The sequence below is a fragment of the Mustela erminea genome, chromosome 7, assembly GCF_009829155.1.
Source record: "Mustela erminea isolate mMusErm1 chromosome 7, mMusErm1.Pri, whole genome shotgun sequence".
Lineage (NCBI taxonomy): Eukaryota > Metazoa > Chordata > Mammalia > Carnivora > Mustelidae > Mustela > Mustela erminea.
In genome coordinates, this window is record NC_045620.1 from 14,078,045 (window position 1) to 14,093,908 (window position 15,864).

General features: G+C 54.2%; 1 protein-coding gene across 3 annotated transcripts in view; it reads left to right on the forward strand.

Moving 5' to 3' along the window:
* CDH22 (cadherin 22) overlaps window positions 1–2,914 on the forward strand; it is a 120,545-nt gene extending 117,631 nt beyond the window's left edge. For all 3 annotated transcript variants that reach the window (XM_032350474.1, XM_032350473.1, XM_032350475.1), the window contains one exon: window positions 1,561–2,914. In XM_032350474.1, coding sequence (XP_032206365.1) covers window positions 1,561–2,126 — 566 coding nt within the window. In that variant the 3' untranslated portion in view covers window positions 2,127–2,914. The remainder of the gene's footprint in view (window positions 1–1,560) is intronic.
* The last annotated feature ends 12,950 nt before the right edge of the window (window positions 2,915–15,864 follow it).

Here is a 15,864-nt window from a genome sequence, read left to right on the forward strand (position 1 = left end):
AAAATCCCCACAAAGCCCTGAGTAACTGGAAAGTTAGGGTTGCCATCACGGAGATGGGGGAGACAGAGTAGGGAAGGGGAGGATTATCTCAAGTTTGGACGTGTTCAATGTGGGATCCTCTTGGTCGTCCCGGAGGACTTCCTGAGGAGGAAACTGGACGGATGATCTAGATTGCAGGCGAGAAGTCAGTCCGAGAGGAGGCTGAGACGTGGGCATAGTCAGCCCCCAAATGGACTGCAGGGTAGCGCCCGCAGAGCGGTGTGGATGCAGGGCCACGGACCGAATCCAAGGATGTTTGACGTTAAGGGGTTGGACAGGCAAGGAAAAGCCGCTTGGAAGGCGGAGAATGAGGGTTAGCGAGGCGGCAGGAGGAGGAGAGAATGTGGAGTCCCGGAAGTCAAGTGCAGAAAGCAAAGAAAGAGCAATGTTCTCTTCTTCATCCTAATACTCACTACGTCTCCATCCACTTCTTCAGTCAGTCATTCGCTCAGCAAGAACGCTTCAAAGGCTTAACTGCCTGCCGGGCACCGACCTAGGGGAACACTCCCCGGGCCCCAAGGGGGAGTTTAGAGTGTGTGTTTCGGGGTGGGAGAAGCTGTGGTTCACAAACCTGACCTGCCTGGGCATCTCTTGGAGGCTTCTTCAAGACAGACCACCAGAAGATCTAGGACAGGATCCGAGAAGCCACATTTCTAGCAAGTTCCCAGGAGATGCTGCTGGTAGTGGTCCAGCAATTGCGCTCTGAGAACCCGTGGGACAGAGAGAAGAGCTCCTCACCAGGGGAACTTGGAGGTGAAGGCACTGAACCTGGCCTGGAGCTCGCAGGGGCGGGGGCTCCTGCTGGGGACATGTTGACCTGAGGCCCAAACAGCTAAGCAGATGCTCAGGACTTCTGGAATAGTCAGGGGAGAGCGAGAATAAAAGAAGAGTCAGGTTCAAGACATCTCTCATTCCCCCAGCCCCATCCGCCCCTAAAAGCTGCCCTCTTTGCACTCCCTGGGGTCTAGAGACCTCTCAAGTTGTATCTCTTCATAGAGTTGAAGATGGAAACATCAGAGGTTGGTTCCAGCTCCCAGCACCCATGAACTCTCTCTCTTTTTTTAATTTTTTAAAAAGATTTTATTTATTTATTTGACAGACAGAGATCACAAGTAGGCAGAGAGGAGGAAGCAGGCTCCCCGCTGAGCAGAGAGCCCAATGTGGGCCTCGATCCCAGGACCCCGGAATCATGACCTGAGCCGAAGGCAGAGGCTTTAACCCACTGAGCCACCCAGGCACCCACCCATGAAATCTCTTAACACTGCCATCTGTGCTGCTGGCACAGCATGGTGGTCTAGCCTCGATTTGCACACCTCCCAACATGGGAAGCTCACTATCTATCCATAGAGCCAGTGCAGTTCTGACTGTAGGAAACGTCTTTTTGCACAGAAATCTAGGAAATTTGCACCAGCGGCTAGGCTGGGCCGGCATCGCTGTGTGAAGGGTAAGATGGGGGTGGGGGTCCCCGGAATGTCCTGGGCGGGCCTCGGCCTTCACTCTCCCTTTCTGTCTTCCCCGCAGTGCTGGTACTGCTGATCCTCACCCTCAGACGCCACCACAAGAGCCACCTGAGCTCAGACGAGGACGAGGACATGCGGGACAACGTCATCAAATACAACGACGAGGGCGGCGGCGAGCAGGACACGGAGGCCTACGACATGTCAGCGCTGAGGAGCCTCTACGACTTCGGCAGCGAGCTCAAGGGCGGCGACGGGGTCGGCGGTGGCGGGGGCCCGGGCGGGAGCGGGGGCGCAGGCAGCCCCCCGCAGGCCCGCCTGCCCTCGGAGCGCCACTCGCTCCCGCAGGGGCCACCGAGCCCCGAGCCGGACTTCTCGGTGTTCAGGGACTTCATCAGCCGCAAGGTGGCGCTGGCGGACGGGGACCTGTCGGTGCCGCCCTACGACGCCTTCCAGACCTACGCCTTCGAGGGCGCGGACTCGCCGGCCGCCTCGCTCAGCTCGCTGCACAGCGGCTCGTCGGGCTCCGAGCAGGACTTCGCCTATCTCAGCGGCTGGGGCCCGCGCTTCCGGCCCCTGGCCGCGCTCTACGCCGGCCACCGCGCGGACGACGAGGCCCAAGCCTCCTAGCCCCCCACCGGCCCTGCCGTCAGGGCGCGCCTCGAGGCCCACCCAGGGCCCGACGGGGCCCCAGGATGAAGCATTTCCCGGGTTCACCCCCTTCCCCAGCCCTCACACCCTCCCAGGGCAGCCAGACAGGAGGGGAGACTCGTCAGGGGATGGACTCCCGGATCCCCTGCCACGCCCCGCCCAGGGGGGGTGGTGCAGCTTTTGCCCAGACGTGCAGGAATTACCAGCAACATCATTAAAAGTGCAGCGAGACACTGCGTGGCTCCCGGGATAGAGGGGGAGTTGGCGCCGCATTGCTGTGTGGAGAAGGGGTGGGTTACTCACTCCTGGCTGGGGGAAGAACCCTGAAGGGAGGGTGCTGCTGAGGTGACCCCCCTCCCAGGTCTCCCCTTCAGAGTTAAGAGAGAAGGAAGGCTGTTCATTTACTAAGCGCCTACTGTGTGCTGGGACACTCTAGAGAGACCATCTTAGTCATCACAGACACCATGAGGTGGGGCCCAGCAGGTAACAGATGGAGAAGGCCACCCGGAGAAGTGGCTCTGGCCTGTCCAAGGACACCTAGACAGAACGGTGGAGCCTCTGGCACTGACTTCCCAGCTGCCTGGCCTTGGGCACGTCACCTCACTTCTCTGGGCCTCAGTTCCCTCGTGTGTCTCATGAGGCTCATAACAGAACCTACCTCGAAGAGTTGTGAGGATAAAAAACGGTCATATGTGTCACGTGATTAGGACAGTGCCTGGCACATAGTAGGTGTTCAATAAATGTTAGCCTTTGATACTATTGTTATCTTTGTCATTATTAGAAGCCCACCGGCGGGGCTGTCCCCCTTCTCCCAACATCTCCAATGGAGAAGGAAATGGCCCCAACTCTTGGCTCTGCCCAGAGTAGAGGATAGGGATATTGCCAGTGACTATGGACCCTTCTGGAGTCTCAGGGGGGATGGGAGAGGACCCCCCCCACTGGAGGTGCCAAGAGAGGACAAGCTGGGCAGCTCTGGGACTGGGGTGACATAGGAGGGTTGGCAGGAGGTGGAGGGGCTGGAAGCCAACAGCCGTGATAGGGACCTTATCTGTTTGGTCGGGGAGACTATCAGTCACCCTATCCATGCCCCGCCCCCTCCAGGTTAAGAACTTCAGGGCTAAGTTATCTTTAAAAGCCTCCAGCTCTAAAACCCTTTGATGACAAGATAAAGGATAGTTGTCCTCCCAGCCCAACCCCCACCCCGAAGTGAGTCATTCATTCAGCATTGATCAGCCATGAATTCCAGCTCCTGCTGCCTAGGCAGCCTTCATCAAGGTCCTCAACTGCTGAAGCCTCAGTTTACTCATCTGTATAATGGGGCTAATGATAGTCCTTCCCTTAAAGGGTTGTTAAGAGGCTTAAAGGAGTTAATGCCTATTAAGCTCTGATCCCAGTGTCTTCCTGACGCATTGAAAATGCTCAATGGATGCCATTAGCCTTTTCTTCTCTTCTCTTTTCTTTTCTTTTTTTAATCTCTCAGGAACCATTCATTGATTTCTCCACCTCTGCCAAGGTCCACTGTGACAGATCCAGAGATGGTCATTATGTATTATAAGTGCCTTCCCTGTATTATTTCATGTAAATTAGATACTGTCAGCCTCACTACACAGGTGGGGAAACTGAGGCCCAGAAGGTAGTGACTCACCCAAGTTTACACAGGTCATAAGTACTTCCTGCCTTCCAGCAATTCAAGGTCCCAGTGGGCCAGGTGTGGTGGGCAGAAGTAGCCAATAATAATGCCCTTGATAAGACTCATAGCAGAACTAACAGAACAAGATCCTGAAAACACTGAAGGAAGTTTGAGTAATTTGTGGAGGGCTTCCCAGAGGAGGTGACTCCAACTGCATCTTGAAGAATACGATGTATGAGATGACCAAGCAGGCACGAGCATTCCAAGCAGAGAGAAAAGCATCTGCAAGTGGGGTGGGGGTTGGGGGGAGGAGAGGCCAGAAGCATGTGGTGGCTTCGGGGACTGTGTGTGGTCCCAGGGGCTGGATCACTGGGTGGAGTGATGGCGAGATGTGAGGCAGGGCAGTGGGGCTGGAGGCAGGTGGAGAAAGCACTGAAAGGCCAGGCCAAGGAACTGGATGCTTTGCTGTACTTGAGCATGTCTCTGGACGGCAGGTATATGGGCCGAGCGAGGTAGTCCCAAATAGGGTGACACTGGGACCCTCATTCCATGTGGGACGCTTGGTCCATGTTCCTGTATTGATCTCTTCTACCTGTGGGTATGGTCACTCGGGGACCCCTGGGGACACATGCAATCCCCTCTCTCAACGCATGTGCTCAGCTGTCCCATACAGAATCCCAGCAACATTTCTCAGGTTGGTTTTTGCTCTCTCCATTGTAGAGGGGAAGCTGAGATGCAGAGGAGTGAAGTGACTGGCTCAAGATCACCTAGCTAGTCTAGGACAGAGCTGGGACTACACGGGATCCCTAATTCCAAGTCTCCGTTCTCTCCACGTCTGCTGGTTGCCTTGACAGATTCTGACCCTGCTGAGAAAGAGGTTACAGTTAGGTTATGTGTCCAGAGGGACGTATAAACATGGAGTCACAGGCATCCTTCCAAATCCCACACGTGGGGAATGACCTTCCCGCGGTCACACAGAGTTAAAGATCCTGCCAGAAATAAAGAACATCATTCATCCAAATTCACCTTCTGAGCCCCTGGCTCTATTCCATTTATGAGATGTGTGACTTCGGACATGTTATTGTCCCTCTCTGTGCTTCTGTATTCTCATCCATAAAGTGCACATACTCAGAACACCTGCTCCATAGGGTGGTAGTGAGGATAAAATGCAGGGATGACCGCTGATACCTGCTACTTACTGAGCACCTCCCACGCACGAGGCACAGCTCCAAGCACGTCACGTGAACTAACTCACCTAATCCCACAATTAGGCTTCCCAATAAGAAGCCCTCCTTTTATGGGTGATGAACTGAGCACAAAAAGGTTGAGTCCCCTGCCCGAGATCAAATAGCTGGTAAAGACAGGGGCCAGGAGTTCACAGAAGTGCTCTGGCCCTCAGCACCTCCCACATCAGCAGCACACACAGTGCTGGGCACACAGGAAGGCCTGGACTTGTGGCCTGGGCTGATGTGGCCATCTGATGTGGCCTGGGAGAGCCTGTTCTCCGCTCGCTGCTGTGTCCTCCGGCCTGTGGGAGTCCTCAAGCCTTCTGACGATTTCTTCTCATTCTAAAGTGGGGGGGGGGGGTGGAGGGAAAGGCAATGTTCTCTCAGTCCCCTCTGCTTCCGACTCCTGGGTCCCCAATGGGCTCTGAGCCAGCCCAAGAGTGAAATCCAGTGAGTCCGGCATCACAAGGTGTCCATGGATGCCCAGAATGGCAAGCGGTTTGTGAGCAACTGTTCTGACAATCAGGGTCACAGAGAAGGGTCTTGTTGTGGAGTACGCAGCCTCTGGCCATCTGCCTCGTGGGTTCCCATCAAATTCCCCGAGGAGCTCCAAATCCTCTCGCAGTGCGGAGCAGAGAGCATGGCCACCCCAGACTCCCCCAGCTCCAGGCCGTAACTGGCCACACCCAACTCTTCCGAGGAGCTCAGAAAGCAATGAGCCTTTCACTTACCATGTCTGACCTCTCTTCACAGCATCAGGGAAGATGAAAAGAATTCCCCTTTCCTGTCATTGTCTCCATCACCGTCATCATCATGGGATAAAGGAGGATTCAGGGTCATGAGCAAGAATTGGTGTATAATTGGCCAGCAGTTTTAGAGCCAGGGATATTAATGACAATGACGACGGTAATGCTGATGACGGTGACAGCCCACTTACCTAGCCCTTGCCACATGCCAGGCACTGTTCTAAGCCCTGCGTATACGTATCACCAGCACAGGTAAAACCCATAGAGGTAGACTCTGTGTTTACTGCGCTTAGCCCTTTACAGAGGTTGCGTTGTTTAATTTTAAGCTGTTACATATTTGGCCCTATTTTATGGATGAGGTATCCAGGGCTCACAGACGAGAAGAGGCTCGCTCCAGGGCACAGAGCTCGTGAGGACGGGTCATCGCACACACACTGCCCCACGAGTCCGCACAGGACCAGGACGACTCAGATACTGAGCAGAGTTTCAGGGTGGAGGGGATACGGGGAGGCACTGCAGACAGATGGCTGAGCTGGGGAGCAAGGTGGCTGCAGGGCTGAGGCGGCCGAGCCGGCCCAGGTCTGCATCTCCGGTGTGTACCGAGGGGCGTGTGTCTGCGTGTGGCTGTGGGCACGCACGGGGGAAGTGGGAAGCCAGCGCCGAGCACACGGGTCAAGAACTCACCTCCCACCTCCCGATTCAGGCAGCCGAGAGAGCCAGCTGCTGTCACAGGGGGCGGCTCAGTGCCCGCATCCGTCAGCCAGCCGTCAACGCTGCCCACCCCCGGGTCACGAATCAGCAGTTCCACTTACCTCCTGCCAGCAAGCGCTCTCGGGCCAGCTCTGTCGCTGGCCGCGGAGCCTTTGGAAAATGTAACCCTGTCAGCCCTCACTCTGAGGGAAGAGGGTTTACGCTTCAGTGCGTGCACGTGGGAGCACGCGTGCGGCCACGTGCTCACGCCAGCACGGGATGCCCGAACGTGCGGGCCCTCGGACGTGCTCCCACCGGGGCGCACAGTGCCGACCCAGGCATGCTCACAGCCATGTGCACAGGGCATAGCGGCCGCTCTGCAATTGTGGTCACACTCCCGCACCCTCCAAGTGTACTGGAGGCGAGCTCTCACGTGTGCACTCACATGTGTACACGCAACATGCACATACCTTCCATAGGTGTGTTTGCTTACATGCATGTGCGCATGTGTCCGCTGATGCACTTCCATTTCCCTGTGTAAGCGTGCACTCACACACATTCGTAACACACCCCTGCAGTTACCCACCGTGTATAGGTCTCATTCAGGTGTGCTTCTGCCCATGATCCCCTAGCCCCACGCACACATTCATGCTGCTGTTTGCACAGTTGCCGGCTTGCGTGGGAAAGCACGTGTCCCTTAAGGAAGAGTCAGTTACAAACCCTAAATTCTAGGGCGTAATGCCATAGACCCGCTTGCATGCATGCGCATGTGAGCCCGTGAGGAGGTAATAAACAGTCTCACTCGTAAACATCTAAACAGCAAGGCATCCTCCAACCAACGTGCAGAGCTACACCAAATGGGGGCATCTGGGTGGCTCAGCTGGTTAAGCGTCCAACTCCTGGTATCAGCTCAGATCATGATCTCAGGGTCATGGGACTGAGCCCTGCATCAGCTCTGCGTGGAGGGTGGGACCTGCTTGGGATTCTGTTTCTCTCTCCCTCTGCCCCTCCCCTCTCTCTTTCTCTCTCTCTCTCAAAAGAGAAAGAGGGAGAGAGAAAGGAAGGAAGAAAGAAAAGCAAAACAACAAAACAAAACAAGTATACTCCCCCACTTCTGCCTGCCTACGTGTGTTTACGTCCACTTCCAGACCACAGTCCTCGGGCACCTGAGCACCTCTGGTCACTTGTACCTTTAGTCAGGCCCAGCGTGGTTCACACATCCGCCACACCACACGAGCCTGCCTCCACACACAAACATGCACACACACACAGACATGTGCCTCTGAAACCCGTCTCCCACTCGTGCGTGGGGTCCGAGCCCTGGCACGCGGGTGCACACATCCCCCGCGAGAGTGTAGCCTGCCCCGGTCCTGGATTGTCAGGTGTGCTGGGGACAGCAGGAATAGGACCCGCACACAGAAATCGCCACTCATGCAGAATTGCATCTGCCGCAAACTTCTCATCTGCTGTGCAAATGATGATTAAATGTTATTGTGCAAGAGAAACCGGCAAGGAGGGATTCATTAGCTTTATTGTCAGGAAGGACTCCATGGGCTCCAGCGCCCAACTCCAAGGCTGGCTTAACCCCCTGTGTGCCGGGGGCGCCATGCTCGCAGAGAACGAAAGCCCAGGAGAGGAATCCCAGCTCTGGGCCCACATGAGCCAGCCAGGGTGCAGAGAGCACTGGAGAGAGGGTCACGAGTCCTGGCAGCCGCTCCAACCTCACCCCCTGTTTTCTGTGCAGCCTTGGACTTATTTCATCCATCAAATAATCTCTCACCCCATGTCACAGGAACACAGAAACACGGAGGCCATGGTTCCTCCTGAAAGCACGGGGCTTCTAGGATGGAGAATTGCTTCCAGGCCAATGAAACAACTTAAGCAAAGACTGGAAGGCTTGGAGACACAGTACTGGTGCAGGGCTTGTCCGGGAAACACTGGGCTGGGCAGGACAGGTGGAGGGACCCAGAAAACCCTTCCAACAAGCTTAGGCCTTTTCCAGAGAACAGTGGAGAATCACAAAAGGTACTTAGGGCTGACAGATAAAATACAGGGTGTCCAGTTCAATATGAATTTCAGATAAATACCAAATAACTATTTTAGCATTATTATGTTCTAAATATTGCACAGGACACAGTTACTCTAAAACACTTAGTCATTGTTTATCTGAAATTCACATTGAACTGGGAATCTTGTATTTTTATTCACCAAATCTGGCAACCCTATTACAGATTAGCATCTTTTTTTTTTAAGCTTTTTATTTATTTATTTGACAGAGAGAGAGAGATCACAAGTAGGCAGAGAGGCAGGCAGAGAGAGAGGGGGAAGCAGGCTCCCCGCTGAGCAGAGAGCCCGATGTGGCCTCGATTCCAAGATCCTGATATCGTGACCTGAGCCGAAGGCAGAGGCTTAACCCACTGAGCCACCCAGGTGCCCCTACAGATTAGCACCTTATACAGATCCCCCTGGCTGCTGTGTCCAAGGTAGGTTAGAGGGTGGGAGAAGAGAGAGGGAGACCTGGGAAGAGATAAGGAGGTCAGAGTCTCACCTTCCTCTTTAATCAAAGAATCCCCAATTTTTAGCTGGGTATGGTCATCTATCACAAGGATGACATTTCCTGGCCTCCATCACAACCATGTTTTGTGTGGACTAAGTTGTAGCCAGTATAATCGAAGCAGAATTATTACATGCCATCTTCTGGCAACCTCCTCAAACCTCCTCAAAAGACTCTTGGCCAATGCCTTTTGCCTCTTTTTCTTGCTCTACCTCCTTTCTGCTGGGTGAACACAGCTGAAATGGCTGGAGCTCAAGCAGCTACCTTGGACCACAAGGACAAAGGCTGTACCTCAGGGATAGCCAAATAATGAGCTGGAAGGAGACTTGGGTCCTTTCAACTTCATGGGGTCACCTTTCCAGTCCTGAACTGCCCCTATCCACACCTGGATTCCATGAGAGAGAAATAAACTTCTAATTGTTGGAGTCACTGTTAATTTGTTTTTCTGTCCTGAGCAGCCAAGTCCAATTCTAGCAGATACGAGTACCTGACACAGGAATCTAAGTGAGAGATATTGAGAGTGAATCTGGGCCAGCAATGGATTTGAGAAATATTTAAGAGGAAGACCCAGTAGGAGTAGGTGGGTGTATAGGGATGCGGGATAGAGAAGGTCCAACGTCAAAGGAGAGAGAAGGTCAAGCTTGAGGGATAAGGACAGTAGAGCTGGTAATGGGCCAGGGAACTCAGGAGAAGCCTAGGATCTGGGGTCATGGGAAGTCAGTTGAGCTTGAGGGGTCTACAGGCCATATGCACTAAATGTGGAAATTCAGGACTGGTGCTCAGGAAAGAGGAGGGGCTCATGAGCGCTACAGGTCACCCTCATCTCCAGGGTAGTGAGAGCCATAAGAACAAGGGAGGCCTGAGCAGAGTGCAGAGTCATGGGATCAGAGGGTCTGGGTGAACTTGAGAAAGCATCAGATATGGATGGAGGAAGAAGACCCATCTGGACCTCAGTTTCTCCAGCTGTAAAATGGGGACGGGGAGAGGGATAACTTAAATGATCCCTAAAGTTCTTTCCCAATCTAACATGAAGAATTCTAAGGTGTGGTCTTACACCATTTATTTTCCCTCCCTGGGTTCAATTTCTCCCTTGGAAATGGGGCTAAAAATAGTACCTACCTCACAGGGTTGTCTGGAGGACAAAGTGACCGACACCCGTGCCCTGTTCAGCCACAGCACAGTGTAAGAGCAAAATTAACAACAGCTGTCAGGACATGGACACGAGGCTTCGTGTGGGTGAGTGAGCAGTGGGGTGAGTCCTCTTTCCACTCCAAGCCCAGAAAGAGGCTGCAAGCCTGGAGTCCTTTGCCAAGATCTCTTGTGGGCACCTGCTGTATGCAGAACACAGAGCCAGGTGGGAGTTGGTGGGGGGAAATGGAGAGAAGACGTGCTTCCCCCTGGAAAGGTAATAAAGCCCAGCCTTACCAGGAGAGGTAAGCTAAGATCCCGGGACAGCAGAGGTGTTGGGAGAGAGGCAGGGTTATCTAGCCCAGAGGAAGGGCGGATCAAAGACAAGGCGTCTTGGGGCTGAGGGCCCCGAACTGGATCCCATGGGCAGAATGAAGATGTGCCGGCCAGCTGAGGACTGCAGAGACACCTGTGAAATGGGTCTTCTGGGAGCAGAAGAGGCTGGAAGGAAAAGCACTTTTAACCTTACAGGTCCCCGCCTCGGTTTGGTAGCGCTGCAGCAACAAGGGACCAGAAGCCGAGTAGTCTAAACCAGCGGGCTTTATTATTTCACCGTCCTGGAGGAGGAAAGGCTGAAACGCGGGTGTCAGCAGAGGTGGTTCCTTCGGAGAGCCGGGAGGGAAGGTCTGTGAGAGTCAGGTTCTCTCCCCGCTTCCTTCTGCGTGCTGCCTTCTCCCCTGTCCCTTCATACTGGCTTCCCTCTCTGTGTCTCTCCTCCAGATTTCCCCTTCTGAGGACACCAGTCACGGAGGATGAGGGCCCTGGCCAACTCCAGGGGGACCTCATCTGACCAATCACATTGGCAACGACCCTATTTCCGAGCAAGGTCACATTCTCAGTGCTGCCGGTTAGGACAGCAACATATGCATTTTAAGGGGACATCGCCCATCCCAGGCTCAGCAGCAACTGTCACCACAGGCCCCTCACTGGGCTCCCTTACTGGGGCTGTGTGTGTCCTCTGCCCTCTGGTGTAGGCTTGTGCAATCTGATGGAGGAGGCCTTGGGAGCCCCAGGCCAACTAGGATGGGGTAGAGTTTCCTCTAGTGTCCTTCCTTCATAGCCACTGACTCACTCAGAACCTCACATTTAACCACAGACACACTCTCTCTCTCTCTCTCTCTCCATTCAAAGAAAACCTCAGAGACCCACCCATATACACCAAGGCACACAAAGACACTCATGCAGAACCCGCACACACAAAGACACACGCAGACTCTTACGCATCTTAATCTTAGGCACCTGCTCAGAGCCTTGGAGACACGCACTGGTAACACACCACAACTTACACACATCCCCCAGACACACAGCCGCATGCTAGCACACCCACACAGGCACAATGACAGCCGTGTGGAGACGGATGCCCAGGGACACATCTGTGACCTCGCAATCACACATGACATACATCTGTTTGTGTGCGTTCTCATAAGTCTATACACCCACTCACAAAGACACAAAATACAAGAACACAGGCATTCACGGACCCCCATCACACACACACACACACACACACACACACACACACAGGCTGTCTGCATACACAGGACTTTTTAATCCCGTTGTGGTTGGCAGATCCTGGCGTGCACCCAGCATCCCTGTGGCCTCACAGCTCACCACTCACTCCCTAGTAATTGGAGGCAATTTAATCCCCATCCCGCCCCGCCAATCACAGGCTCTGCAGAGCAGGCGGCCATCACGGCGCCCCACCACGAGGGCAGCGAAGCCGAGAGCCCCCGCCCCTCTACCTCTGTAGTTGAGAGGGGATTTGCAAACCTAGACACACACACGCACACACACATACACACACACACTATCACACATACACAGAAACATTCACTATTGCACACACACACGCAGCTACACAGAGGAGCGTGTACACAGCACAGAAGAGGCACCGTGAGATAGCCCGTGTCTGTTTCCACCCCGATACACACAGCTTCGTGCGCAATTCGGGAGACAACGTGTACCTCCCTCTCTCACAGAGCTCAGCTTCTGAGTTTGAACACACGGACTGACAGACAGTGACCCCTCGAGATGGAGGACACACAAACACAGGCGCACACAGACCTCAGCCTCTCCTCATGAACATGCTCCCAGGGTGGCTGAGGTGTGACACCGACACGCGATGACAACGAGACTGTGTCCAGGTGGAGAAACACAGGAGCAGGGCATACACACCCATGCACAAAACACACAGGCCACCTCGCCAGCCCTCTGCATGTCCCAATGGAGACCCATGTCCCTGCCAGCAGAACCCAGAAATGGCCCCATTCTCTTACCACCCGGGGTGATTTCCCAGGAGAGGGGGAGCCCAGCCCCCGCCTCACCCCACCCCCACTCCCACCAGCGCAACCCAGCCGTCAATCTGCTGTTTGTCACTCCATCCCAGCCGGCCGGTGCGCTGACATTCAGAGCCCAGCATTGAGATGATCACATTTAGCTGTAATGTACCACAGATTGCACTGACATTTGGAAAATGTCCCACCTCGGGACCCATTCGACTTCAAACTTTTTTTCCCAGAAAAGGAGAGAAATGGCAGAGAGGGGGCAGCGAGGGTCTGCAGTGTTCTGAAAGGGAGCTGCTTCCCAGCCCAGACCCCGGGAGCTGAGACTCTCAGCCTCTCCTCCCAGAGACCCAGGGGCACTGGTGGGCCCCATCAGCATCTACCTGGGGACAGGGGGATGGGGAGTAGCAATGGGGGGGTCCCCAAGACAGAGACAAAGTTCCAGACCACACAGCAAGTCTTCACAGATGATGCACTGGGGGGTCTCTTCGTCAGGTCTGGGGTCTGGAGACAGCTGCCTGCTATCAGTCCAGCACCTACTAAGTGCCAAGCTTTGTTCTAAGCATGTTATATACATGACCTCTTTGGGGATCGCAAAGCCTCGGAGGTAGGAGCTGCTATGGTCTCATTTAAATGATGAGGGACCTGAAGCTCAGAGAGGTGAAGTGACTTGCTCAAGGTCACACAGCCAGGAAAGGGGGGGAACAGGTATCTGAACTCTGGTCTGTCTGGCTCCATCCATACCCACACTTTTTCTGCCTGCATGGGGCGAAGACATCAGGTGTGCAGCGGAGTCGGGCGGATGTTGACTCCTCCCCTGGCCCCCTTGTTTTCCCTTTTCCTCCTTCCGGTCTTGTCTTCTCTGCTGCCTCTCTCCGGCTCCCTTACTCCCCTCTCAACGCCCCTCCTCTCCATCTCTCTGAGCAGGATGGCACAGTCTGGGATGGCTTCCTGGAAGGGAGGGGGAGGGCCTGAGCTGCACCTGGAAACTCAGGGGTGTGGATGGGGAGGACTGACAGCTGCAGAATTGATGTGCGAGCCTCACAGAAAAGCCGCTGGAAATGGAGTGGTTGGACCGTTCCTATGCGACAGCTGCAGAGCAGGGCTTGGATGACGGAGCCTTGCCTGGGGTGGCCCAGGCCTCTCTGAGGTTGTGCCCAGATGGGGTCTGGGCAATAGGGCCGTTCCGGTAAACGAATGGCAGCTAGAGATGTGCCTATCTTTTCCCCAAAGAGGAGCCCACAGAGGACCCCGCTTAACTGACCTGGGCGGTAATGGTGGAAATGCACGCAGCATGGTGGAAAAAAGATATTTCAAAGGCAGAGTGAAAATGACATGGTCCCAGGTAGCCCAGAAAGAATAGAAGAGGCGGGAAGATTGTCTGGTTCTCTGATGAGCTGATTAATCTCCTTAAATAACTTACAGTCCAACTTCCCAAAAGGCAAAAGAAAGTTAGGTTAATCTACTCTAAATGATTCCTGAGCTTCTCGGGGGTGGTAATCAATACGCACACTCTCTCTCTCTTTATAAGTAATTCTCAGTAATTGCAAGAAAGAGGGTTTTTCTGTGGAAAATGACATTCTAGCCACAGAGAGAATCCCAGGCAAGGGGATCAATTGGCCTCTGGCTGGCGAGCCCGGCCTGCCAGTGGGAGGACACTGTGGGATGACCACCATCACATCACGTTGTGGACCACAGGGTCATCCCAAGGTCTGTCTTCCTGCAGGAGCTGTCACTGATTGGGGAAAGGGAGACCAAAATGGGGAAGGTGAACTGAGATCTCCAGCAGAAGCAAAGACTGAGCCCTCGCAGTGTTCATGGTGAATGTCCCCAAGAGCACCACTGGGGCTCAGCACCAGTACCTGCCCCTTCTATAATAAGAGCACCATCCATGGTCATTACCAATGTCCTTGGGAGTGCAACAATGCCTAGCATCAATTCCCTGAGGACACTGTCAGTAACTTTGGGGCACCACCAAGATTCACCAGTGGCCTTTCGAGCCTGTCATCTATATTTTCAGGAGTACCCATCAGTGTGCATCTCCAAAGCCTTGGGTAGACATCCTCACCAATGCCCCAAGCATAGGAACCGTGTCCTTGTTAGTCATCACTGTATCTCCATTAGCCAGGGTGCCTGGCTCTTGACGGGAGCTCAATAAATATCCTTTGAGTAGGTGAATACATGAGTGAAAGGGAAGGACAGGAACTTCCTCTTTTCCCTGTTGGCCACCCTACTACCTTCTCCTCAGAACTTACCCAGTACCTAGCCAAGGAGAATGTTCCATAACTGTCTGTTGGGTGGACAAGCAGGTGGGTAGATGGATGGAGGATGGAATGTGGATGGATGGTGGATGGTGGATGGATGGATGGGTGGATGGGTGGATGGATGAATGGGCGGATGGATGAATGGGTGGATGGATGAATGGGTGGATGGGTGGATGGGTGTATGGATGAATGGGTGGATGGATGAATGGGTGGATGGGTGGATGGATGAATGGATGGATGGTGGATGGTGGATGGATGGATGGGTGGATGGGTGGATGGATGAATGGGTGGATGGATGAATGGGTGGATGGATGAATGGGTGGATGGATGAATGGGTGGATAGATGAATGGGTGGATGGGTGGATGGGTGGATGGGTGGATGGATGGATGGGTGGATGGGTGGATGGATGAATGGGTGGATGGATGAATGGGTGGATGGATGAATGGGTGGATGGGTGGATGGATGAATGGGCGGATGGATGAATGGGTGGATGAATGGATGGGTGGATGGATGGATGGGTGGATGGATGAATGGGTGGATGGAAGGAAGGAAGGAAGGAAGGAAGGATGAAAGAAAGGATGACCCTTGGAGGAAAGTCAGTGCCATCTGTAATTCCAGGCAATCAGCCCCCAAGATGAGTTCAATATGAAGTAATCTTGAAACAGAAGACAAGGCCAACTACTGCCCCACCCCTAGTGGTTCTATGCGAGCCCAATGGCTTCACCTGATTCTCTCCTTTGCACTGGAGATGGGGTAGGGATGGAGATGGGCAGAGGCAGGGAAGGCCTCTCACCCCCCGGCCCTACTCTCCCTGCTCCCACTGTCCAATTCGAATACCATTTTCTAGAATGTCCCCAGGTACTGGAGGGAAAGCTCATTACCTGTGATCTGCCCATAAAAACATCAGTAGCTGCCTGCTGGCTGGGGAGCCCGTTGCCATCAACTCGGCCTGGCAGCAGGGTGAGCAGCTGAGCTGAGGCGGGGGAACACCAGCTCCAGACCTCAGCACAGCCTCTCTGCAGGTGCCAGCTTTGTGCCGATCCAGCCATGACCCCTGGCAGAGCTGAATGCCCAGTACCTCCGAGAGGGCCACCCCGGGATGGGGAGCACTTGGTCCACCTGCCATGCATTCCACA